Raw genomic sequence first — 27,023 nt, forward strand, 5'->3', positions numbered from 1 at the left:
ACCTGAGCTGTTTTTTGCCGATATAATTGTGACTAAATTGGAAAAGACTATATTTACATTTCTGCCATAAAATGATATGCCTGTTTTGTCAATGATATTCTTGTTTTGGCCAGACATCGGTCTGTCCCAGGATTCTGGACTGTTAAAATGCTTTTCATCCACATTTTGTGTTCACTCATTCATTTTCTAATACTGACACTATTCATTTCCTAGACCTAAACTTCAGTTCTAATAATGAGATCTTCATATTCTAAATTATGACACACAGGACAATACATTCATTTCACCAGCTTTATTTCTTAGCAAGACTGAATCTCACTGATTAGAACTTTAGTGTCTTGAGTCAAAAACTCTGTAGTCCTAATCAATTAAGTCTAGAAGAAATATTATATACAAGATCATGACAAAATTGTGGTAGGAAAAACCATTCAAGTAACCTCAAGACAGACTGTTGTCCTGAGATATGGATTCATCTATTCCACAATTTACTGGAAAACTTGTGGAACAAATCTTAAAAGATCACAAAAACCAAGAGGAATCTAACTATAGAGGTCAAGTTCAGAATGTGGGACTTTAAACTTTAAAGTATTTTAAAGTTCTGTTATAAATCACGTCAAATCTCCAACACAAAATGCTGCTTGATTTCCAGATAAGATAAGTGAACATGTAAGGACATAATGAAATGAATTCAAACATCTAACTGCTATAACGAAATATCCTGTTGAATCAGGCTTGACACCTGGAACAAGGCTGAAGACAACTCATGAAAAAGACGTTAATCTATGGACAATATGCAACAACCCAGATATAATTTACCAGAGTAAATACTTAGTCATGCTACTTCTAAAAAAACATTGGTCATTTGCAGAAAATAAACTTCCCTTGAACTGTGGTTTCAAAACTTCTAACGAACTGAAGTTGTTGACGTGACATTTAGAGCTTTTGGTTTTGATATTTATTGATGTCCAGTCTTGCAAGCAGTTTAGGCCTGTGATGACATCATCAGCCTAACTGATGCAACTAAGTAATCACCACATTTATTGATTGAGAATGAGGACGACTGGGTTTGCGGAGCTCTTGGTTTCTTTTTACACTGGTCCCTGCTGGCCACCATCAGCTGGACGGCTCTGGAGGGATTCCACCTCTACCTTCTCCTCGTCCGAGTCTTTAACATCTACGTCAGGAGATACCTGCTCAAACTCAGCTTGGTGGGATGGGGTGAGTGGAGCTTGGGTTGGACAGTACTTCGTTCCAACAAGTCAATTTTTTAAGGTGTATGAAGGTGTTGTCTTCTGATGTACTGTTGATAAGTCAAACAAATAGCCAAATTAATATTGCCTGAATAAGACTGATGTATGAATGTTTGTTTTTTCAGTTCTAATTATTTATTAGAATTATATATTATAATACTGTGACGATATTGGTGAAAAACAACCACCACTGCAGGTACAGCATGCACACAAGGACAGTAGTATCACGGTGAGGGCAGGATTACCAACTGAACTACCCCAGGCCCTGAAGGCCCCTATATTCCTTTTGTGTCAGTTGGTTCTATATACAATATCAGCTGAAATATTGGGGGGCTTAAACCTGCAATAATTTTTTTTTTTTGGCCACAGTGGAAACAAGCTGTGTAAACTAACATGTTTTCCACTGACAAGTTGATATAACAATCTTGTTAGCAAACTGTCGCTTATTTACACATTCAGCAGATACTAAGCAACATTAGCATTCATTAAGAGAGATATTTCTGTCCACCTGATAAATGCAAATCCAATATTCTCTCTCCTTTTAACTCTGTTGTTGTTTGTTGCAAACTCCTGGGGAAAAAAAATCTGTCTCTTTGGCTACTAAATGCTCACCAGCTAGTCCTCAACTTTGTCTGAGCAGGTAGCGTACAGTGGGTTTATTAGAGCTTTTTTCACTGAAAACAGCTTATTGCAGCTGAAAATGACACTGATGAATGCAATGAACCAAAATAGTAAGTTGCAAGCTGTAAAACCAAAACAAAGAGCTGAAAGATGCTAAATTGCAGAGTCAGGTGAAAATCCTCCTCAAGCAACACCTTTCACATACTGGTACTCATTCCATACTGGTACTCATCCACATACTGGTAGATCCATTATTAATATAAAACTATTGATAATAACTGCTTTAAGGTGGCTCCTACATTATTAACGGTCTAGTGGAGCACTGTGTCAAACTTTACACAGCACACATCCCTTTTAACAAATAGTAAGTCTGCAGGTTAATGACTGTGATATACATTTCCGTTGGCTGCTGCAGGCAGCTGCACCAAAAGAAATAGCAATGCAATAAGAGTAAAAGAAGTCTGCAGCAGATGTAATGAATGCAAGTTTCAAAACAAGGAAGGAAATGTTTGAATATTAACGGTTGACTTTTTGTTGGTCTCAGTCACTGTATAGTAAAATGTAACCAAAGGTCCTTTGAATACCTTGAACTGGAAAAGATTCTTCTCTATGTTATTTAGACAATGACTTTAATTCAAAATCTTAATGTAAAGGAATTCATTTGCACCACCGCAGATAAACATAAAGTCAGGGCTTGTTGGAGTAAACTCTGTCTTTCATGTCTTTATGCAGGTCTTCCTACACTGATTGCAGTGGCTTGTGGGATTTCAGGTGTTTATGGGAAATACAGTCTGAAACTGACTGATGCTAACAACTCCAGTTCAACAGTGCAGATGTAAGAAATCAAGATTCATTGTGACAATTTTCAATATGCACCACATAATGGATTTGAATTCTTAGCAAGTGCACATTGTGATTTCAACTTTGCTATTTATTCACTATCCTCATGCAGGTTATTTTTTAATTGTCTCTCTGATTCTTCTTTTTTAAAATACGCTGCAGGTGCTGGATGAGCAGCGAGTTCCCACAGAGGCTTTTGGTCAGCTACATCACTACTGTGGCCTTTCCATGCCTGGTGATACTATATAATTCCTGCATGTTGGGACTGGTGGTGTTCAAGCTGTGGGGGCGTAAGATAGGTGACGGTGGCTGGAACAAAATGAACAGAAAGAAATGGAGCAGACTGTGGAAGGATTGTGCCACAGTGCTGGGCCTCAGCTGTGTGCTGGGGTTACCTTGGGGGTTAGCCAGCACCACCTTCATGTCCCTTGCTGGAATATACATCTTCACTATACTCAACTCCTTGCAGGGTCAGTATGTGCAGGATGCTCACATATAAAGTGTTCTGTGTTTACTTGTTTGCTGGAATTGACAGCTTTTCTTTTCTCCTCTCAGGTGTATTTGTGGTCCTGTGGTCCATAGCTTTGACCTGTGCATCCCGATCCGATAATAACTCCTCAGTCAAAGACTCTTCCTCTCAGAAAATGATGACTACTAGTTTATAGTATAACAACTGAAACAGCTAAAACAACTGTATTATTTATCCATTACCTATATTAGGTCTTTGCTGGCCTTTGGATTCCAGTTTTATGCAGCTAAATGATAACTTACAATAATTTTATTTGTTGATGTCTTCCTGCTTCTTTTAATAAAGATAGAATTGAAAACCATGCATCAGGTTATTTATCTATGGCATCACCATCTGAGCTGGTTTTTGCCGATATAATTGTGACTAAATTGGAAAAGACTATATTTACATTCTGCCATAAAATGATATGCCTGTTTTGTCAATGATATTCTTGTTTTGGCCAGACATCGGTCTGTCCCAGGATTCTGGACTGTTAAAATGCTTTTCATCCACATTTTGTGTTCACTCATTCATTTTCTAATACTGACACTATTCATTTCCTAGACCTAAACTTCAGTTCTAATAATGAGATCTTCATATTCTGAATTATGACACACAGGACAATATATTCATTTCACCAGCTTTATTTCTTAGCAAGACTGAATCTCACTGATTAGAACTTTAGTGTCTTGAGTCAAAAACTCTGTAGTCCTAATCAATTAAGTCTAGAAGAAATATTATATACAAGATCATGACAAAATTGTGGTAGGAAAAACCATTCAAGTAACCTCAAGACAGACTGTTGTCCTGAGATATGGATTCATCTATTCCACAATTTACTGGAAACAAATCTTAAAAGATCACAAAATCCAAGAGGAATCTAACTATAGAGGTCAAGTTCAGAATGTGGGACTTTAAACTTTAAAGTATTTTAAAGTTCTGTTATAAATCACGTCAAATCTCCAACACAAAATGCTGCTTGATTTCCAGATAAGATAAGTGAACATGTAAGGACATAATGAAATGAATTCAAACATCTAACTGCTATAACGAAATATCCTGTTGAATCAGGCTTGACACCTGGAACAAGGCTGAAGACAACTCATGAAAAAGACGTTAATCTATGGACAATATGCAACAACCCAGATATAATTTACCAGAGTAAATACTTAGTCATGCTACTTCTAAAAAACATTAGTCATTAGCAGAAAATAAACTTTCCTCGAACTGTGGTTTCAAAGCTTCTAACGAACTGAAGTTGTTGACGTGACATTTAGAGCTTTTGGTTTTGATATTTATTGATGTCCAGTCTCGCAAGCAGTTTAGGCCTGTGATGACATCATCAGCCTAACTGATGCAACTATGTAATCACCATTTAGTATTACTAGTTGTAACTTCCTGACACCTCCAGCTTCTCCTAATGATGGTTTAAAGTAACACCAAAAGCTTGGAACTGTAATAATGCCTCTATCCTTTTCGGAGAGATTTTGGTTTTTGTTATATGAATTGTGATCTGTTGCTTTGTACCTCAGGCTGGCTGTTACACAGGTTCAACTAAATACTCAAGAAACTATCACACTCAAGAGATACCTTAGAAACTAAAGTATTTATTAGACCCAGATGATTAAATAATCACAGACTTTTAATTATTTACAAAAAAACTGCACACAAAAGACATACAATGCAAACATCCTCTCTCACATATGATGTAGAGACAAACCTTATGCAAGTCAGCTGAAACAAATGCAGTGTTTAAGGTTTCCATTCAGGTTGCATGTGCTGCTGTGTGGTGGCAGTTGGGCGCCATCTGTTGGGTTTTTAGGTTCCAGTATATACCAGTATTCACTAAGTCAATCAACCAAACTTTCAAATAAAAAAAAGTATCTAATGTAAAATGAACTCAGTCCTGTGTTTTTCTGCTCCGTTATTTTATCATTACACAGACTAACAACCATAAACTACATTAGATTAGATTTAAGTAACACAGTGAAGTGTATGTTATTTGCATCACCTAATTTTCTTTTTCTTTAATGTAAAGTTTTGTTCTCAAAAGGACACCACTATAGATACATTTATTGCCATGGAAAGGTATAAATCGAAACTATATCAAATATAATAATACATTTCTTTTGATGATCTGTTTCCTGTTTCTCCATGGATCAATGGGGTGAATAATGTTTCTCTTTCTCTCATTTCTCCTTTCTTAATAAATGCTTAAAACAGCCACTGGAGCTTCCTGTTAGTGCTGTCATCATAGTTTTAGTTTCTTCTGCCAGTAATTTAGAGTCAGTCTGTTTGGTAATTCTCAGGCTCTAACCCTAACCCTAACCCTAACCCTAACCCTAACCCTAACCCCATGAATAAACATATTACTCCTGTAGTACTGAACTATGGTCTGACAGATCTGTGAAGTCCTAAATTTACTAAAGAAACCAGAGAACCAGCTAATAAATGTGTTCACAGTGCATAGACATGAAGTGGAAAACTGGGAGTAAACAACATTATTTCAAAGCAAAACTTGATTTATATAGCACATTTCATTCCAGATGGAAGCACAATGTGTTTCACAGAGCGTGAGCTACCACGGAAGCTGCAGCCAGAAAAACTATGTAGGTAATGTATAAGATAAAACATCAGACATAAGTAAACACAGTTAAAACAAACACATAAATAACACATGTGAGTTACAAAAAACCATTAAGAAAGTAAGAATAAAATAAAATAAAATAAAGTAATAATTAAGAGCAGCTGCCAACCAGTAAAAAATAATAAGACATGTGAGTTAAAAACCATTTAAAAAGTAGGAATAAAATAAAATAAAATAATAATTAAGACCAACCTAGAGTAATGAAAAGAGCAGCTGCCTTCTGGAGTAGCTGCTGCTGATCAAGATGCTTTTTTCGTATTCATTACAGTAGTCTAGCAGTAGTCTGTCAGCATCCTCCTGGGATAAAAAGCTCCTTACCATCACAATATTTCTTAAATGATAAAATCCAGTTATAATTATGCTGCTATTACTGGAACATAATATTCTGACATAATTGCTACATGAGCCTTTGATAAAGTTTCAAGCTTTGTTGGATTGTTTCATTATTAGCACTTCTGTGACTTTACCTTAAATGATAAGAAATCATTTTCTGGAAAACAAGCGACACATTCAGTCAGTTTTAAGGACAGCAGAGATCCTGAGAGGGGCAGAGTTGTCACCATCATCATTAAAACAGGGACTGAAGAATGGGTAGAGTTCGTCACTGAAGGAGCAACCGGTGAAAGAGTAGATAATATCTGCAGCATCGATATCATAAAAGGTGACCAGACCCTCCTCGTAATCCACAAACACTCCCACCTTCAGAGGCCGTGATTTCAGAGAGAGGAGGACATCGGGGTCGGCCAGAGCCATGTACTCATTTCCATTCCTCAGCTGCAGAGTCCAGTAGCCGGCCTCTGGGCTCGATGTGATTTCTCCCTTCCTGTTGGCCGACCCGCTGGCAACTCCTAAATCCCATTTCGTTTTCCCTTTAACTTCCACCTCATAGTAGAATCTGCCAGAAGAGAAACTCTGCTTTCCCAAGACGATGACACAATATGAAAATCTCTCTGGGTTGTCTGGGAGATTCTTCTCTACATTGTTGTGATTAACTTGTTTCCCATCGTCAGACAGGATGAGTTTGCGATGTGCTGTATCGGGATCGAGAGTTATGTCCGCTGCGTACTGCTGCACCCTCCTCAGCTCAGCTTCAAGCAGCTTCTCCATCCCTTTGCTGAGCGTTTCTTTGAGCTGAGACACAGCTCTCACCACAGTTCCCCCAGAAGATGGCTGACCGAGGCTGACTTTTGTCCAGTCCTTTGTGGGTAGAGAGGCGTTCAGTGAAGGGAACCGTCGGAGGAGTTGGAGGTGGTCTTTGGAGAGCGAGAGCAGCTCCGCCTCAGCATTTCTCTTCATCAGCTCTGAGATCTCCCGATCCAGCTCTTTGATGAAGCTCTCGGCCTGCTTCGCTGTGGTTTTCTGCTTCTTTTTGATCGTTTCAATGAGCTCGGCCAGGCCTGTCTCGACAGACTGCACCAGAGCAGTGAAGACCTGCACGCCATCTGCTATCTCTTTGTCTGCAGCCTCACTGCTGAGCTTTGCGGACTGTTTGAGCTCATGCATCTTCAGCTGTCTCTCCCGAATCATCTGCCGAAATTCGGCCTCTGTCTTCCCAAGCTCGGCCTTCTTCCCCTGCCATTCTTCTTTCAGAGGAACAACATCGTGTGACTCGTGGTCCGACTCAGTGCAAAACTGGCAAACACACATGCGGTCGGTCTTGCAGAACAGCTCCATTATTTCATTGTGCTTTGTACACATCCTGTCCTCAAGGTTCTCCAGAGGATCAATAAGCGTATGTCTCTTCAGCCCTGATACTGTCTGATGGCGCTCCAGGTGAGTCTCACAATATGAGGCCAGACACACCAGGCAGGACTTGAGGGCCTTCAGTTTGATCCCGGTGCAGACGTCACAGGGAACATCTCCTGGTTTAGCACGGTGTTGCTCTGAGCCTTTCTTTACATCCGACTCTCTGAACTGAGCAGCCATCTCCGATATGAATATATTGACATGCAGCTCAGGTCTTTTGTCATAAAGCTTTTTGCACACAGGACAGTGACATTTTCTGTTGATTCTCCAGTTTTCAGTGATGCAGTTTTTACAGAAGTTGTGTCCACACGGTATGGTGACAGGAGTGGTGAACACATCCAGGCAGATGGAGCACAAAAAGTTCTCCTCAGACAGCAGACAGGTGGCAGCTGACATGTTGAACACACTGAGAGCAAGAGTAAAGATATGAAAAAACAATTTTCAGTACTGAATTTAAAAAATACTTGTTTTAAAAAGAATAATGTTCGATTGTTAGTATATTAGTCGAAGTACATTTGAATTATTGTCTTCTAGAAATGTTCATTTATCAAGAGCAGTGTCTTTCAGAATACAGCATGTATGTGTTAAAATTGCAAAGAGTAAAAATTGCACTTACCTGTATGTATTTATGTAACTTCTCTGTTCTTAAAAAAGGCAGACTAAACCAAGCTTTGAATTGTCTTTAGAAGCAAAGACCTGTGGTGACCGCAGCCCAGCTGTCACTCTTTAAGAAACCAGTAAGTACACTGGGGGATGTGTTACTCTTCTTTTCAATGTTGCTTCACCTCCTCATAGGCTTAAACTTGTCATGCGACTACCCCCTGAGGACAAACAGCCTAATATCTTTTCTTCTGTCCTAAGTGACCCGCCCTAGAGCCCTCCTGGCATACACAAAACGTGCACAGACTACTGCCAATGTTGCTCAGCAAGACTGACCAGATTGTTGATGTAATGTGACCGCAAATCACATTTTACACTACAGGAATGTGAAAGGAAGGAAAGATGAGCTGGGAGGGCAGTATGAGTTTCAACACATGATTTAGAAGACACATGTTAACACAACAAAAGTTCACACACTTGATTTTAAAATCAATCAGAATTTGAGCTTAAAACGTACATTGGTGTCCGATTGTTAATGCAATTCTCAACATTTTTCCTTGGTATTCACTGAGTTTTTGTTGAATTAATTGTGAGACAAAGAACATCCCGAATGATGATGATTTGAATCATTTAACATCAGCTGTTAGGTAAGTAAATAGTTCAGTTTTCTTAACTTCAGTTTCAGTTTTTGGTACATCTGAACACTGTGTGCTCTCTCCGCAGCCCCATGCACAGACATCTGGTTCAAAATTTGTAGTATCACTTCCTCCCTAAATATATTAGATGTAACTAAGCCTTCAGCAAAGGGCCATATCTCACAGATCTTCCAATTTCAACAAATTCAGCAAGATGAACTTTTTTCAAGCGCTGCGAATATAATATGTCTACAGGTATCAGAAGAGAATTATTTTAGTCTTTATAAAAGTATTTATCTTAGTAATTTGTACCAAATCAAATTAATTCATTAATAATTGATCTATAATCTGTTTCCTAAAATTATTAAAGCATGACCTGAAATTACTTAATTCATTCTCTTGGCTGTCCAGTGGGTTTTAGAGTGAAAACCAGCCAATAACTACATTACAGCCAGTTTAGTGTCAAGAGTGTGCCAGCTAAATAATTATGATTTCTTATAGTCGATCAGTTGAACACATTTTAAAAATTCTAAATCTAAATTATGCACTAAAATAGTATTTATTAAAGATTATTAATTGCGCAAAGTAACAGTTCCGCTTGTATATACAGTATTGTGTTCAAATGATAACTTTTCTGTATTCATTTATAACTGGAAAAAAATGACTTTTTAAAATATGGATAAGTAAAATACTTTCTAAAAGGGTGTATATTTTTTCCTTTTTTTTAGTAACCACTTATAAGGTTTCTTTGTATTAGCCTGACCACTTTCCCTGTTTAATTTGAAGACATGCTGCCAGTGTGTCCCACTAATTAAACTCAGGGAACTGGTTGGCCAGCCATTATCCTCAGTCAGCTGGCCAATGAACTCATCATCCTTTAAAACATAAACTGCCAAAGACAAATGATGTTAACATGATAGGAAAACCCAACTGAATAACAAACCTCCAAGTTTAAAAGCCTTTTAGGAGATTTTTTTCCAAATCTATTTCAACATTTTATTTATCTAGTCTCCATTTAAAGACACAATAATGAAATAGAACTATAAATTGGCACATTTAACAACGATTTGGCTTTTGGATACCATAATTTAATTGTAACATAAACGTTTCTGTGGTGGCACAGTCGACTTCAAATAATGAGCTTAGAGCACATTTTAAATCGAGTGAACAAATCAACTAATTCGATTAAGTAGAAGTTTCATGACGTCTGCGGTATCCAGAAATAAAGGCGGAGTGAGAGCTCTCGCCTTCTCCTCTTCTCTGAGTGCCAGGCAGACTGAGGACAACATGGATCCAAACACGACGATTCTGAGAGTCAAGAGAAAAAGGGGCACCGACCCCGCGGATGCTTTGTTGCTGGCATGCAAACGTATCCGACCGGAGACGTCCCAGAGCACCGGCGAGACGGTACCGGAGCCCAATGAAGCCGAGGTGGAAAACTCCGTCTTCAAACTCGTGGCGACCGTAGCGACGCAGGTAAGAGGCCCGCTGGTGCATCCGCAGCTAACCGGGCTAACGTCAACGCAGCTGGCGGGGGAAAGGGTTAGGAGTGCCTGTGGGCAAATTCAAGTTAGTTAACGTATCGGTACAAACGCAGCTGGTTTAGTTAAGTTGACTGACCGATAGGAAGCTGATTTTGATAACTTAAAATGATGTTTGTCGTTGGAAAAATAATGCGCCCTCTGTGTTAGCTGTTGTTAGCATAGCGCTCAAGCTAACTTGAATCAATGCTGTCGTCAAACAGTGGCCTCTGCTAGCTGCTGTCGTTAGCTCATTTTGTTGATGTTGAACGTCGTTGTGACGTGTTTGCTGGCCTGTAAAATGGTTTTACTCAATCCAAAATCAAAGCCAGTCGTATGATTGACATGATAATGTATTTAAATGTACATGTCAGCATTTTCACGTAAGTCACATCCATCACCTAAGCGAATTATTTCAGTTTGTAAACATCACAAGGCCTTCACTTTGGGTTTATATCACTCACGAGTTTGATTGTTTCATTTCTGCCGTGAGTTAAATAGTCATGTTCTACTTCTTTGTGTTTCTGCTGACTGTCCCCATCTGATGCAGCAAGTGTTTTTTTTTTTTTTGTTTTTTTTTTTTTTTTAGTGATGCAGTGAAGATTGGGTATGAAAGTAAATCATGGGTGGTGTGTTGTTCTTGAAGGTTTATCACCTGACACATGTTTGTGTTTATTCCAACCTCAAGGTGCTCTAAACTAAAGCTAAATATCTGTTAATTTCCGTGTAAGAGCACTATAGATTATGACCTCCTGTCATCTCCTCCCCAGGATGCCCCCGTTCAGACGCAGGTTCGACAGGCCTTGGCCCGGCCTCGCATGGCCCATGCGCTGCGCCCATCTGCTGGCAGTTCACAACGGATCACCGGGGACCTACGGAGCACAAAGTGGAGCACCCGGAGGGAGGAACGCTACAGAATACTCTCCAGCCACCGCACAGGGCTGCCAAGCCCAGCTGAGCAGCAGGATCCCCAGACAGATGACTCTGAGAGTGTAGAGGAACCCGGGAAACACCAGGATAAATGTTTGGGTCTTGGTGAAATCCAGGTGGTTGATCTCATACATGAGGATGGACAAGGCGAGGACAAATCATCTGGGAAGGTGAGTTGAGTGTTATTGTAGCTGGACGATAAGGGATGGGTATTGTTAAGATTTTGTCTGTATCTTTTGTTTCTACTGCTCATTTAAATCGATCCATCTGAATAGTCTAATTGACGGTCAGGTATAAGTTTGTGTCTTGAAGTTTTGTTGCTGCTTCACTTCCCACAAAGTAACAAAAATGGAAAGAACAGGAAATATGTGGTGTCACTCCTGTATTATTAGAAAAACAAGCATGTGGACTTAACACGATTAATCAGGAATATAAAGATGGTGCTGTGGTTAAGATGCATTACTTCCCTGGTTCAGTTCCATCCAGGAACCTTTGTTGTATGTGATAACCATCTTTCTGTCTCAACTATCAACTGTTCAATCATGGCAAAACCCAAAAAACCTACAGAAAGTAGGCCCGGAAAATGGTGGAACAAGTGATGCTGATGGTGTTGCTTTGTGAAGGAAATAATAATTAATTGAGCAGGGCTCTGTATCAAAATCCTGTACCCTCAGGTTACAATTCAAAAATGGATGTATACTAAGGATACTTAGACAATACACAGGCTGCATAGTGATAGCGGCACGTTAGCAGAGCTGCAGCAGAGCTTTCAGTCCTCTGTCTCTGTATAATACGGTGCATTCAGGCACCGTATTGTGTGTAGATCAGTGGCAGTGCTTTAGACCCAAACATAGACACATGAAAAGAAAACAGATTCACAAATGCCAAAAATCAATTATTAAAATGATGACGATGATGATAATGTTAATGTTATGTTGATGGAAAGGAAAAAGGCCGAACTCGATTAGTGCAGCTCCCAGGCGGTGATGAAAATAACAGTGTGCTCAGTCTGTTTCACCTCAAAAAAAAACCATGAACCCATTCAGTGTGTTGGACAGTAATGGCTTTCCCCAGAGCTAACAGTGCAGCAGAGAGGCTGATCTCCACTGCTGGAGACGTGATGTTATAAACAACACAGTGGAGCACTCCTCCCCCTCCTCTTACTTTACAGCATACACACCAAATTTGTTTTTTTTACAAAAAAAACATGTAACCAGCAAACCCACCAATCTGTACACATTTTGTGTAGCAGGTGACGCAGTTTGCTGATACGATTTTAACGATTAAACTGCACAAAAAGCTGATGACGCCTGTGAGTTCGATTTGTGCACGTCAAGTCTAATTGCAAGAGGCAGCAGCGGTTAGCCTGCCAAAAAGCAAAAGAAGAAGAGTCCGACCAATCATGGCATCGGATTCATTCCCCTGCCTTCACCCGGATGTCAAGTGGGGGATGATCATGATTGACAAATGCATGATGTCATTTCAAGAGACTGCGAATCAACAGCAACACGACATTGATTTTTATCCCTCATGTTCCCCCTCCTCACTCCTGCTGGCTGCTCTCTCAAGTCAGAACGGTTCTTTTAACTCCTTTTGCAAAGCTTAACGGACTGAGGTGGATGTGGAAAGTTGAAATTGAGAATTAAGTTAACACAGATCTGCCAACCTTGGGGAAAATATTTAACATTAATAACATTAGCCTAACATTATGTAATTTGCTAGCTTGCTTGTTCACGAGGCATTTAAGTCGGCAAAGTAACGTTAAGTAATATCCTCTGTCTCTCGCTGATTGTGAAACGTGACTTTTCATAGTACTGTATTCATTATTATTATTATTATTATTATTATTATTATTATTATTATTATTATTATTATTGCAGCCAAAGCCATAACTATAATGAGAGGAGCAGATGATGGCACGACGAGGAGGGGGGAAAAAACGAGTGCATGTGCTGCAGAAATAACGTTACCAGGAGGGAGGTGTGTGTGTGTGTGTGTTTTGGCACTGTAGTCTATAACTTTGCCTACTCTAGGAAAATTTCAAGGAAACACGTTTATTGCAAATTAAGTCTAATATGTGATGACTTCTACAGTTTCAACTGCCATGTTCATATTCAGCCTGTCATTAGGTCATCATTCAGTAATAGGCTGTCTATAGTGAGAACAGTTGTATTAACCAGCTCTAAAATATTTATTTCATCGTAGCCACAAAATGGTCTGGGGCAGGTTTCAGGTGAAAGACAAACAGGCATAAATGACCAACTGACAGTTTTGGCATCTGCAGATATTTTTGTAAACAATCTGTTATTGGTATCAAGAATTTTCATCTGAGTGTATCTCTCACTTTTTTTGTCTGTTTTGACTGCTGCGAGTATGCAAATGATGTACAATAATTCATTGCGTGCATAGCAGTTATTTGCATCTGACGCATTCAGGTCACTGCAGTAGTACTCAAGAAATTCATCTGAACCAGTTATATTAGTTAATAAATGACACTTTCATTTCATTATTCTCATTCAGGCAGAAGACTGTAAGATGCTTCCAAATTAATGCAGTTAACTTTTTTTAAGTTAAAGAGCTGCTTTCTCTCACACACTTTTATCCGGTGATAGTGACCTTCATCAAGATCTTAACTGCCAGGTATTTTTTTTATATTTCATTTCAGTGGACTACAGACACTGAACTACTGGACTAAGAGACTAAAATAGTGTCCCCTTTTCTATTCATTCAACCAAGAATTGATGTGCAATCAAATCATGAGATTCCCAAAGAATCCTCCCTCTAATTCCTGAAGACTTTCAGGCTGAGACTAACCAGCCCTCCTCCTGTTCCAGGAGTACCTGCTGAGCAGAACAGAACAGAGTTAACAGAAATGTTGAAGTCTGCTTTGTCTGTCACAGTAATTAAATGGAACTGAGTAGTAATTTTATACAGTAAAACTCCCATCTTGATAAAGGGTGAAAACCTAATGCAATTTTTATTGTGTAAAAATGATGTGTAGCAGGAAAGCAACTATCTATATTGGCAGTATTGATGATGTGTGAATAACAGTGACATCACGCTGGTCAGGGTGGAGGATGGGCTATACTGATCCAGCAGCAGATTTCTTCACACTGTCCAAAACAGTGCACATATTTGTCACAATGTCCCTTTTTAGGTTGCTGGTTTTACCATTTCCCATTACATGTACCAGTGGCAATCTGGGAGATCCCCAAAGATTTTCATTTAAATAAATGTCTGTTAAGTCACTATCACTGAATGAGGTAACACAGTGGTGACTGAGCCCATGGACTGCTGATGAACGCTCTTGCATTTTCAGTATTATGATTATTATAAACCAGGTGTCAGTGGCAACTTTCCCAAGATGCATTCAAATCACAAGCAGCGCAGTTGATGCATTTTCCATCATCCAGTGTTTGATCCACCAGAGAGAGAAGCTAATGCGACAGACTCACTCTTCAATTCGCTTGTGTGTGTGCTCTTTATTTTTTTCCTGGTCTCTGCTAGCATGACGTCACACAGCAACACAGTTGGTTCCCTTGGAAGAGGTCCAAAAACACACCTGCAATTACAGTTTATCACCATATGGTGCCGCCACAGACAACGAAACACACCTTCAAACACATCTTAAGCTGAACTCCAGTGTTTTAACTTGTTTGGCATAGCGCCATGCTTACATCCCTTATCAGTCATTCATCCTGTGGAGAGCCCTGCACTGTGAAAAGAAAGGTTGGAATAATGTTAGACTTTCAACAGAATCATAGTGGATGTTTAATAGCTTATGAAATAATTGTTGAATAACTGTTTAATCCAAAGAATAGATCTGCGGGGTTGTGACAGAAGGTGCAAAAAATCCTGTTTGTTGTGTTGTATTAACTGCCTTTGTTAATGTGTCAGAGGTTATCGGTCAACAATGCTAATATGGACGACCTCACTAGTGATTAATTTATCCTCTCACTCCATTTTTCTAAAGACTCAGACCCCAGACCCAGAAGTGATCCTGTGCAACAACACAAAGCTGCTGCGGGAGCGTCTGAGCATATCTGGGGAGAGAGCCGGGGAAGAGCACCGGGAGCAGGAAGATGACTACGTCTACGATCTTTACTACCAGGAAACAGTCACACCCGGATGGATCCAGGACATCCTGTCTGTCAGGGCCTACGCTGATGAGGGAGAACTGGTGTGTGTGGATGGATGGGCGGACAGATGAATGAGTGCTGAAATCGGAGTGAGTGAATGAATAAATGGGTGAAGTAGAGGGTAGACATGGGGGAGGTTCACACCTGTCACTACTAGATTCCTGTGAAATGTGTATTTGGATAAATGAGCGAGAGTCAGCTGGCATGCAGCTGCTCTTCACTTTATTACAGTCTCATGCTCAACAGGTGACTCACAGGTTTGGACAATGGAACAAAATGATCGCCTTCTAGTGGTCATTCAGGGTTATGTATAAACCATGTGACTGTATCTTTATTATTAACAGTTTCTCACAAGACACTAAAACCAATAATGAATCAACAAAGACAAGGCTATCACATAAATGGGTCTTTGTTTATCTCAGGTGCCCGACATTGTGGTTCATGAAGAGGAGGTGTATGAAGATGATGACGATGAGAACGAAGAAGGCAACTGGAGGAATGACTACCCTGATGAGGAGAGTGACTCAGACAGCGACAGAGAGGAGCGCTACGGTGGTACGTCCTCATGCTGCTTCACTTGTTTGTCAGTTATATAAGACTGTAGGTTTGAACCCAGTATCACCACAGACTGTGAAGGTAGACTGAGTAATGCTACGCTTGTATTATGTGGCAGTAAGTTACACTACGCTTCTGTCATACTGAAAGCTAGCTTGATGTCAGCTCAGGTGTACTGTGTTGGTGCTGTTTGCTTTGCAGCTGTGACATTAGTTTGGTTTCACACTGCAATGTCCATTTTAAACAAGGCCAGATAAACTGTCACTACTTTTTAATGCAGCTCTGCACATCTCCTCTTATTTATTAGTGGAAGTGTTTCATTTACTTGCAAAATAGTCTTAAAAACCAACATGAAAAATAATTAAGATTGTGGCTCATGATCCTGCCTGGAAAAATTCTGATGATATTTTTACCAATCGCCCACCCCTACGTTCCACCGTCACATTAATGCTCGTCACTTAAGGTGAATTTTCCAATAAAATATCTAACTAGCAACCCTATTGGTTGGTAAACCCAGCAGCCTGTTCCACAAGCTCCCCATGCTGCCATTCTGATTTCACAAGATCCCCATATCTCCATTAACACTAAATCTAAACAGGACAAAAGTAGACAGGAGTGCTCCGTGAACACCTTGTCTCCGTTTTGTTCCTTTTTGTTCACATTATGAGACGTGTCAGGCAAGTCCCGACACATCTCAGCCACTTATAAGACCGAGATATGAACCATTAATAACCGACAGATCATCACAGAAGTGTGAGTGTGCCTGGAGAGACAGCGATGACTGTTCCCAATAATCACTTCAGTTACAACATGCTTCCAAATGCCATTTAACCGTCCCTCCAGTCACTCATTGGCTGATGTCGCTCTGCCTTGTGTGTGCAGGTTACTGGGAGGAGGAGCACTCGTACAGCCGGAGGAGCTGGGAGCGCTACCAGAGGGAAGTGCTGCATGAGCGTGGTGAAGATGATGATGACGACGACGATGATGATGATGATGGGAACAAATATGATTCCGATTGATCTACCCCTTTAACCCATCTGTCTGTGGATCCCCTTTTCATGAATAACACCGTACTCCATAGACCTCTGTGTAGGGAAAACAAAACATCAGAAAGGCACTTATGTGTAGCACTCATCACTGTTTAATAATGAGGTCCAATAACAATCCCCTATGCATCAAAACAATACATTCTATGTGCCAATGTTAAAAATTGTGACTGAACCACAGAGCATTTAGTCCTCTCACTGTTCAGAGAATTGCACACGTACCCTACATCAGGTCCATCCCTCTCTTTGCTACACAGATGTTGAAGGAGCAGGTGTTATTTCCAGCAGGACCCAGTGTCTTTTTTTTTTTTTTTTTTTTTAAATCTGTGGTGGAGTGAATTTGTGTGTGTGTGTGTGTGTGGGTGTTTGTTCAAAGTGGATGTGTGTGTGTTAGAAATGTTGCACATCAGTGTGATTTGCCTCGTATGCTTTGTGCTGTTAACACTTCTGTTAGTGAGACGTCTCGGGCCGCGTGTGGTTGCAATTTAGGGTGTTTGCATTTTGTGCATGGTAGTGCGTGTACGTACAATTGTGTGTTAGATTTTGCATAATGTGAAAGCGTGGTGCATAATTTTTTTTTTTGTTGTGGGTGTGTGAGTTTGGTTCAGAAATTCTCCCTTTTTGAAATTCCGATTGTTTCTCTTGAATGCTTGTTGAATTAAAAAAATACAACTTTTTTTTTGTAAATATGTAGATGTGTATAAAAAGAAAGCTTTCAAAATAAATGGAAAACATCTGGATGTCATTTATTCCTGCATAATAAACATACAGACTGGTTAATTTACATATTAGTTGCACAAACCTGCTGGATCGATCGGTTTACAGAATGAACACAGGATGTAATTCAATATCCAACAAAAGTAAACAGTGCTATGATTCACAACTTTAGAGGTCTATATGTTTCACAGATGAGAGACTCGTTGGAAGTGCTGGCCTGATGTTGCCTGCTCATTTTCCCAAGGCTGGAATAGTCTTCTTTTTATGATTGACAGTCAACGTCCCAGAGGTCACAATAGGAAATCAGTACCAGTTGGTCCAAAATTGTCAGAGAAGCATAAGTTGTTTGAGCAGAACTGTCCTAACCTGGTCATCAAAGCTTTCAGTTCCATTAATGTTTTAAAGTTTATGAATGGTGCAAAACGACGCACTAGGTTCAAATCAAGAGCTTTTAAGTTTGATTTCTGTCTTTTGAATAATTCAAAATGTTTTCAGTCTTGATCTGTGGGCATGAACCTCGTCATACAAATGCTAATTAATTTAATATTTATATATTAATTTTAGTTTTTCTCCTCATCAAATTGTATCCAGATTCATGAATGAAATGACAAGAATTGGATGTAAACTGCAAGTGTAGAAAAAAAAAAGGTTGTAAATGGTGATTTCATTCACTCTCAGGAAATGACAACTCACAGGAGTGAGTGTAGGAGGCTCCACAAGTATCTCAAGTCCTCTGACTGAAGCCAAACCAAGCAGTGATTCAGAGATAGTTGATGATACTTGAAAATGTGGGACAGGATTTGTAAATGCTGCACAACTGGACATGATTTATAAATACAAAACAAAACTACGTTAATGCTATTTTGTCCAAAGTCTGAACATCTGTTGATGTCTCGAATAATTGGACAAATTGAAAACTGTAAAGAATTAGAGTAAATTGATTTAGTGCTACGCAGTTTAAAGCAAAGCTACAGTTGCCAATAGTGTTGGACTGGATCTTGCAGACATTTAACTCACCCCGCCAAAATGTTTGAAACATTCACCAGTCATTAAACATAATGGAAAAGAACCAAATGCTCTGTTTCAAACATGTAGCATCAAGAATAATAATATGGGCAACGTAGCAGCAGACAAATATTTTCTTCCCTTTTTTTCATTCAGGAAGTGAACATGAACATATTTCTTACAATAAATCCTCTGGTTAGATTAAGTACTTTCTCCTGCTCACATATACTGCACACAATCCCATCCCTCTGATAAAACATCCATTAGACAACATATAGTTGCATCATTATCAGGTCCCTGTAAAATCTCACAGGCGCATACTGCTCAAAAAGCATATTTACAATTACCGGTTGAACTAACAAGGCAAATCATTTATAATGGAGGTCATTAAATAGTGTGAATTTAAACTGTATGTAACAATATCCACTATATGGAGTATAACACTATAACAGCATCTGTACTTTAGGTAAAAATTCCTTGAATGTCCTTGAATTTCAGTGTGAATCTGCGAGTGAACATGTGCGTCAATGGCAGCGTTGTCAGTGTTGTAAACAAGTCAGTTAAGTCTGAAAGCTTTGACGTAGTGTACAGTACAATAAAAAAAAAGTCATAGATCCTTTATTTTTCCCCCCTCACAGCAGCATCCCTTGTCTGGTCCCCCTGGTGGCTGTGAGGCTGCAGAGACTTCTGGGTAAAGTGTTCGGAGTGCTATTCACTTTTGTCCATCTCTGTCAGTACACAGTAGCAGCTGTACTGGGTGAAATGAGTCAAAGAACCTGCAGTGACAGACAATAACATGTTGTTGAGGGTAAGAAATAACCGATATGACACAAGTGTCTTGAGATACAGGATGTGGGGTAGACTCACGCAGTAGCTTAGTGATGATAGGCGGTCGTTTGGACTCGGGGAGATAGACGCCTAGGAAGTAGACAGGTACACCTGACAGGGCGATGGCAATGCCGATTAAAGAGTTGAGGGTGTCGCTGTAGAGAGGCACGGCCACCAGGAACACCGCACACATACAGAAGACCACCGGATACAATAACGTCAGCTGCAGAGAGAGAGATGAGGAGGGAAACCGTGAGCCACAGAAACAACAAAAAACTTTCTGTTGATTTATTTGTACTACGTGGAAAGATTCCGCTGTATTTTAGTTATTTGTTTCACTATTTCTTTTTATAGTTTAGTTGGTGTCACATTCCATAAAAACTTTTAAAGGGCGGCTGTGGCTCAGAGTTAGAGCGGGTCGTCCACCAATCAGAAGGTCGGTGGTTTGATCCCCGGCTCCTGCAGTCTGCATGCTGTGCTGAAGTGTCCTTGGGCAAGATACTGAACCCCAAATTGCTCCTGATGGCTGTGCTATGGGTGTGTGAGTGTATTAGGTTCTCCTCCTAAAGAGCACCTTTACCACTGAGCTCTATTTTGTACATAAAAAAATGAAGGTGTAGAAGTGAAGTGTAAGTCCACACAGCGATGCAGAATGCCACTATTTTCATTTTATTCATCTGTGATTCTTAGCAGCAGTTCATACTGACAGATCAGGTGTATTTAATATACAGTACAACATGCCAGTAGAAGCTACAAACTGATGTCACATTTCTTTAGTGTAGAAACTCTCATTTACTCCACAGACAATCATTAGTGATATCTGTATTAATCATGATGGCTGCTGTGCCATGAAGGCCAATGTAATACAGTAATCAATTAATTTGATTCATTACAGCTTGTATGGCTGTAGATTAATATCAATAACAATGAGTCTCTCTTTTTATTAACATCAAAATGTTGCTTTTCTTTCTGTTTACAGTATGCAGCAGCTTACTGAAGAGTTTTAATGTTTAAGTGATAATCTGCTGTTTTCACTTTATTGCTGAACCCTTCTGTAATCTCAGTTTTTACAATATTCTAGACAATGAAAATAACTGAAACTCATACAGTATATGTAGGGTTTGAATCATTCTGACTCTGAACAGGTGTATTTCTGGGAACCCAAGGAAGTGCAGTGTCGAGTGCGAGCTCTGTATAACTGATTCATTATTGAGAATTATCACATTTTGACAGCATTTCTATTTTACCTGGCGCAGCTTTTCTAGCCTTTGGTTTAACGGCACAGGAAATTCACAGACCAACTGCATGTGTTGTAAATCATAAACATGATGCTACTCAGCCAATCAAATCTGTGCATTCCCATAAGCACTATGACTGAGACACGTGCACACGGGAAGGACGAGACGAGAGACTACAGGCTGAGAAATAAGTGAGTTCTGAAAAGAGAACAGTAGACATTGAAAACAGCTTTTAATCAAGAACTGACATGTTCTCTTGTCTTGCATGTTGTGTGTACTCTAAGAATGCTTTATTATTCATAACATCTGTTCACCTCACATCAACAGTATTCAATTTTCTATCCGTTGAAGCAACAATAACAGACGCCAAGCAATCGGCACATTTTCAACGGGCACTGCACCAGTTATACATCGATTTCAGAACATAGCCTAGTTGTGATTGGCTGGTCTTACCTTGAGAGGTCTGGGTCGGTCAGGCTCCTTCCAGCGGAGATAGATCTGTCCGGCGATGGACAGTCCCATGAAAAACCAGTAGCTGAAGCTGTAGTAGTTGATCAGTTGAAAGACATCTTCCACCGTCAGGTAGATCAGTGACATGATGCACTAAACGGTGGATGGATGGAGAAACAATGAGAAATTACATAACTGAGGTGTTTGATCAAATTTAATTTTACTCTTTAACCTTAATGAAAAATGTGTTTAGCCTTTTCCAGCATGGAAAGCAAAGATTTAAAAACTTTTTGTCATTTAAAATTAGTGCAGTTTCACACAATCAGCCCATTTATGAGGAGGAGACTCTACTCTACGGTTAACAACCACTACAAAAATGGAAGATTCCTGTACTTCCTCCACTATACTTTACATGTAATTGATCCATATTCATACATTGAAGATGAGAGCAGGGATCGGAGTGAATCTCTGTATGTGGATCATGGACAGAGCGTCTGGAAGGTGACCCTCACGAGAGCCCACAAAGAACAACCTGAACACAACAAACATGCATTAAGATGAATACCATGACGCCATTCTAAGTGCTGGACTTTTATACTGCAAATGAATCACAACGAAGCAGCAAGACTGGATTAATAATCATTATAAAACAACCACTGCAGATTTTTTGCAACTCTAACTGATGCTTTAGTGTTCTACCTGGATGCAGCTATAATGGAGGCGTTGAGGCCTCCATAGCAGGACAGAGCCACAGCGATGGGGATGGTCCAGCTCATCACACCAAGCGTATGATCTGCAAACGTCTGATTCAGACACACAAAGCGCTTTAGCGAGTGCGTTTTCAGCTACTAACACACACATGCATCTCGTCATCCATCTCAGTCCTTCTGTGCTGCTGTCACACTCACCACTGCCACTGCGTCACTAGCCAGTATAGCACTCATGTCCAAAATAGCATAGTAGGCCACATTAGTCAGGATGTAGATGATGGTGACGATGGGCATAGAGATGGCGATGGCCAGTGGCAGGTTCCTGTAGCACAAGGTTGTTGGATTATAATCAAACTCTGGAGTTATTTGGTGGCTCCAGGGGTCAAAAAAAAAAAAAGAAAAGAAATGTTACCTCTCAGGGTTTTTGATCTCCTCTGTGACAAAGTTGAGGGTGTCCCAGCCGGAGTAGGAGAAGAGGGCAGAGTAGAGCGCCAGCGCGATGTCGCCGGGATCTGTAGACGATCCGTGAAAGGCGGATTCAAAGTTGGTTGTGTAACCTGAGACAGAGACACAACATTTAAATGAGCAATCTGGGACATTTTATAACATCAACAAAATGACTGTGGGTTTATTTTCTTAAGTCATAGAGATCTCAAACTCCTTATATAGGCAGTTTGGTCTGTACTGTTTCAGCAACTGGTTCTCAGCCATGACAATATGCCAAAAAAATGGCACTCTCCCTCTCACACAGACAAACACACATGCACGCACGAGCTGTCCACATGCTCGTGCATGTATGCAACAATTAGCTCACAGAGGGTTTGCCTATTAAGACTGAATATGGTTCATGTCACCAAATATTTCAATACAGACTGATAAAGTCTTATTCCTTTTTTGTATGACAGTGCAACATCATTTAAAATATGTCCAAGTGATCCAAAACTCATCAATTCTCCTCTCACATCACAAATCCTTTTTTTTTTTTTGTTGTTGTTGCCACAAACAAAAAGCTGTGTGGGCCACAGATGATCACAGTGCAGGTGGGTGAGTGAGAGTAGGTGAGACTGTGGAGGAGAATACGTGTTGGCTGGTGTGGTTGAGCTTATCCATGCCCTAGATCTTTCCTTTTAACCGTGTTAAGGCAAACAACAGCACTGCAGCACTCCTGACAGTTATGGGCACTGTCATGACACCGCTCACCCTGACACAGCTTGACGATTCCGGTGACGATGATGACGATGAGGGCCGCCACCTTGGCGTAGGTGAAAATGTCCTGCACGCGGGTGCCCCACTTCACATAGGCGGAGTTGATGAATGTCAGTAGGCCTGGGGGAGAGAGAGAGAGAGAGAGAGAGGAAGGTTGCACAGATGTTAAAGATATTGTGTCTTGTCTTGTAAGAACAAGCTAGAGTGACGTGTGCAGACGGCAGTGGGACTTACATATACATGCTGCAGCGATGAGTCTGGCTGCTGAATAGGGTGGTTCACATGTTGGGAAGAGCGGCTGTACCAGGTAGTTTGCGAACGTAATGGCTATGACCGCCTGGCTGGTGGGCTCAATAATCAACAAAGATGTCCACAAGCGGATAAAGGCAATGAAGCCACCGAATGACTCCAAGATGTATGCATAGGAGGCCCCTGATTTGGTGATGGTGGTACCCAGTTCAGCGTAGCAGAGGGCCCCCACCACAGAGAACAGACCCCCAATGACCCAGATGACTAGCGACAGCCCGTAAGAGGCGCTGTAGATTAGCACGCCCTTGGGGGAGACGAAGATGCCAGAGCCGATCATATTACCTACGATCAGGCTGACTCCGTTGAGCAGCGATATCTCTTTTTTAAGCTGCATGCTCTCCTTGGGCGGCTCCAGCAGCTGGGAAGAGTGGTCGGCACTGCCGTTCATCTTCCTGGAGTCTTCACGGTCGGTCATGGTGCCGTCGTGTCGGGGCTGAACCAGCGGGAAGTGAGGACCAGCTGTGGACGCTACAGGCCCTGCTCCCTTTCTGGCAACCTCTGGAACAACCTGTCCAACACATTCAGGAGAAACAAGTTAGTTTGAGTCAGAATGAGAAGAGGAGGGCGTTTAAAATGTACCTGAAACAAATGACTACAAACAAACCAACTCAAAATGTGAATATTGGGGCTGATAATGTCGTTATGAAAGGACATGTGGCAAAATGTAAATACGGCAAGTCATCAACAAAACATCAGTGAAAAACATCTGTATTATTTTCAGGAACACATAAACTAAATTAGATCTCCTTTTTTTTAAATAAATGACATTGTCTATGATTTGTTTTGCCTGTTTGACAAAGAATGAACTGATAACAAGCTAAAAATCTACTTCCATCACCAGATTTCTGCCACAACAACCCTCCCCCCCTCACCTCCCCTCTGCTTTTATATGGCAAGACAGCCCAGTGGGTCACATACTGGCAGTCATGGTTAGCTGAACAGACATGAGGAAAACACCTCAAAATGTCTTTTCATTTCAATTATTAGAGTTAAAACATTACTGACGACCATATTTAAAAGACTGGCATGTCTCATAGCTCACACAAAAAAACAAGACATACCTCCTTTATAATCTCATGTTTGCCAGGTGATCACATGCTATCAGTTGAAGTTATTAAGGAACATGTATTTGTGATATTGGGCTGCAGATGTACTCTGATAACAAGCTGAACTATCAGTTGAGACTTGTAGAGAGATGAAGTGACATGTAGATGAGCAGGTTAGAAGTGCAGTGCTGTATGTAACGTACTGTAGGTGTGGAATGTACAATCTACAGTTAAATAAGACACCTATAAATCAGACTGAAGGCTCTGCTATCACAGAGTGCTCCGGTGCTCGCTTGTTGTCTGTGTGCATGTGAGCTGCATGCTTCAGTTCAATCATTAGGCATCTGTTCCACATGCGCAAACTCACCGCAGCACCACCTGTTTATCTGCTGATAAACACACCGATCAATGACTCAGACAACAACAACACCGCTGTTAACGAGAACTACTCAACAACAGACACATCAGTAACACATCAGTAACACATCAGTAACAAGAGTTTGTGTGAAGCCTAGATGAAAGCAGCAGCTCGTGTTACGTGCTCGGTGCGCAGGTGATGGTGGTGTGAGGGTTTATATATGTATGTGTGAACTCAAGTGTGTGAGGCTGTGAAATGTGGCGACCGTTCAACTCCTTGTTAACGGTAGCACGCTGTGAGTGTGATGTACAGTAAACTTTGTAATCAGGAAATCAGAGCTGAAGCAATTGATTTATTATTTGACTGACAGAAGATGAACTGGTTTCAGCTACAAACTACATAGATCATTTTGTAGCTTTATTATTCTCACGTGTCCTAGAAAGTGAGTTATTTAGCATCTGTGGTTGCGTGCTATATGAGAGCTGTTTACACACTCACACAGTAACCAGACAGGCTCAGTATAGGAGGAGCCACAGCCAGGTAAACATGACAGAGAGCTCCGCATAATGACAACTATTCATCTACTCCTCTGCTTTTCTTTTTCAAATCTGTGACACTGACACAACCTCCCCCTCCCCCCCGCCCCAACTAGAAACAACTAGAAACCAACTCTGTTTTCAAACACAAATGTCATTTACATGAATCACAACAACCACTGATAACTGTTTCAGAGTTGGATGGATTGTAACCCAACGTGCTCCACAAGCAAGTTTACATTTCAGCGTTCAACTTGAAATGTGTAACTGTGTCAGCTTCTACAAGCCTTAACTGTTCACGCTAAACACATTATATTCTAATAGGCATCTATCATATATGAATAGACATCAATGGATGTGGAATGCTCTGCTTACAAATGTCATAGGCTGAAGTTTATGGAACAAGATTGTGATAAAAATGTGGATAAATCCTTTCAGCGAGTAAAGGGAGGGTGGTGATGAGTTATCTCTGCTGCTACCATCGATCTGATGACCTAAACCAACCAGGATGAGCTCATTTCAGTTTTTAAGGCTGGACCAGCAGGGATCGGTCTATTTACTGATATGATATGAGATTTATGTTGAGTGAGTCGTGTCTGTCACATTAGAATGAACATGATTATAAGAGATAAACATCTTTAACAAAGCCCGACCGGCGTCTCCGTAGTGAAGGAAACAGTGTCAAGTTACACTGAATTACAAAACCTGACTTCCGTATAAGACTTTCAAAATAAAGCCACAATCATATGTTGTCGTAGTTTCTGAGGAAAATGTTTCGTGTCTTACTGAATATGTAAAGATAATTTCACCTGTGTAAACCAAAACCACATAACGTTGTATCACATATAACCCATGCAGGGCACGAGACAACCGGAGATATAGCGGAGCCCCGTTAAAATAGTAAAACGGGTAAATATGGCAAAAAATGAGAATAAAGCACGTAGCGTCATTTTTCTGTTAACAGACAGTTATAATACAAATAATAATACAATAAACATCAGGCAGGGATAATAACTTCATAATAATGACAGTGCTAGCATTACTAACTATCTTACTCTATGTAAAGGAGCAGTTCGCTTAACGTCAGTAACGTCAGGTAAGCTGATTCTTTGTTCTGACTCGTAGCTAATGTTTCCGCAGCTTTGATTCCTACATATGCAACCCAGAGAAAATATCTGCATTCACTTCACTTTTAATGTTTGTGACAGAATACACAAAGCGAAAAACTGCTCATTCTGGCTTTCATTTTGAACGCGAAGCTGCTCACCTCCGGTATTATCGCGGCTATCTGCGGTTAGCTTGTCGCGGCTCCCCAAAAAACAAATAAAAACGGGACTTCCCTTTTGTCCCGCAGGTAGCTCTGTCCTCGACGAATACACGAATATCGTTCTTGCTGTAGCACAAAACGTTATTGCTGAGCGGCAACGGTTTCAGAGTGGGTTTTCCAGTCTTACCTGTGCTGGTTTTCCTCCTGCCAAGTGTTTTTTGACAGCCAGCCAACACGGTGTCCGTTGGCAAACGCATCAGCACCCGTAAACAACTGAGTGCTGCTGCCGCTGCTGCTGCTCCGCGGGTACGTCATG

General features: G+C 40.5%; 4 protein-coding genes across 5 annotated transcripts; 2 read left to right on the forward strand and 2 right to left on the reverse strand.

Annotated features, from left to right (window-relative positions):
* Window positions 1-1,043: 1,043 nt before the first annotated feature.
* On the forward strand, window positions 1,044-3,388 carry LOC122988081 (adhesion G protein-coupled receptor G3-like; the record flags this gene model as incomplete). Its single annotated transcript, XM_044360248.1, is given in 4 exon segments — window positions 1,044-1,218; window positions 2,604-2,706; window positions 2,874-3,181; window positions 3,267-3,388. Coding segments are annotated over 4 exon segments (708 nt in total), but the record flags the coding sequence as incomplete, so codon positions are not given.
* A 2,587-nt stretch (window positions 3,389-5,975) lies between these two features.
* On the reverse strand, window positions 5,976-10,034 carry LOC122990936 (nuclear factor 7, brain-like). The gene is made up of 2 exons (XM_044364539.1): window positions 8,229-10,034; window positions 5,976-8,018 (listed from the first exon to the last, which is right to left on the reverse strand). Exon 2 carries the CDS (start codon window positions 8,006-8,008, stop codon window positions 6,377-6,379), a length of 1,632 nt encoding a protein of 543 aa, XP_044220474.1. The 5' UTR covers window positions 8,009-8,018; window positions 8,229-10,034; the 3' UTR covers window positions 5,976-6,376.
* Window positions 10,035-10,085: 51 nt separating this feature from the next.
* Window positions 10,086-17,762, forward strand: slc7a6os (solute carrier family 7 member 6 opposite strand). Its single transcript, XM_044364767.1, has 5 exons — window positions 10,086-10,323; window positions 11,138-11,467; window positions 15,271-15,477; window positions 15,859-15,991; window positions 16,874-17,762. The coding sequence occupies exons 1-5, from the start codon at window positions 10,135-10,137 to the stop codon at window positions 17,008-17,010; spliced, it is 996 nt and encodes a 331-aa protein (XP_044220702.1). The 5' UTR covers window positions 10,086-10,134; the 3' UTR covers window positions 17,011-17,762.
* Window positions 17,759-27,023, reverse strand: slc7a6 (solute carrier family 7 member 6). 2 transcript variants are annotated; one of them, XM_044364649.1, is made up of 10 exons: window positions 26,895-27,023; window positions 23,426-24,008; window positions 23,186-23,311; window positions 22,398-22,542; window positions 22,184-22,307; window positions 21,975-22,078; window positions 21,711-21,807; window positions 21,279-21,428; window positions 19,627-19,810; window positions 17,759-19,535 (listed from the first exon to the last, which is right to left on the reverse strand). In XM_044364649.1, the coding sequence occupies exons 2-10, from the start codon at window positions 23,913-23,915 to the stop codon at window positions 19,468-19,470; spliced, it is 1,488 nt and encodes a 495-aa protein (XP_044220584.1). In that variant the 5' UTR covers window positions 23,916-24,008; window positions 26,895-27,023; the 3' UTR covers window positions 17,759-19,467. The 2 variants fall into 2 exon arrangements, with proteins under 2 accessions (XP_044220584.1, XP_044220664.1); XM_044364729.1 differs by lacking the exon at window positions 26,895-27,023 and adding an exon at window positions 24,562-25,158.

This window comes from Thunnus albacares, chromosome 1 (genome assembly GCF_914725855.1).
Source record: "Thunnus albacares chromosome 1, fThuAlb1.1, whole genome shotgun sequence".
Lineage (NCBI taxonomy): Eukaryota > Metazoa > Chordata > Actinopteri > Scombriformes > Scombridae > Thunnus > Thunnus albacares.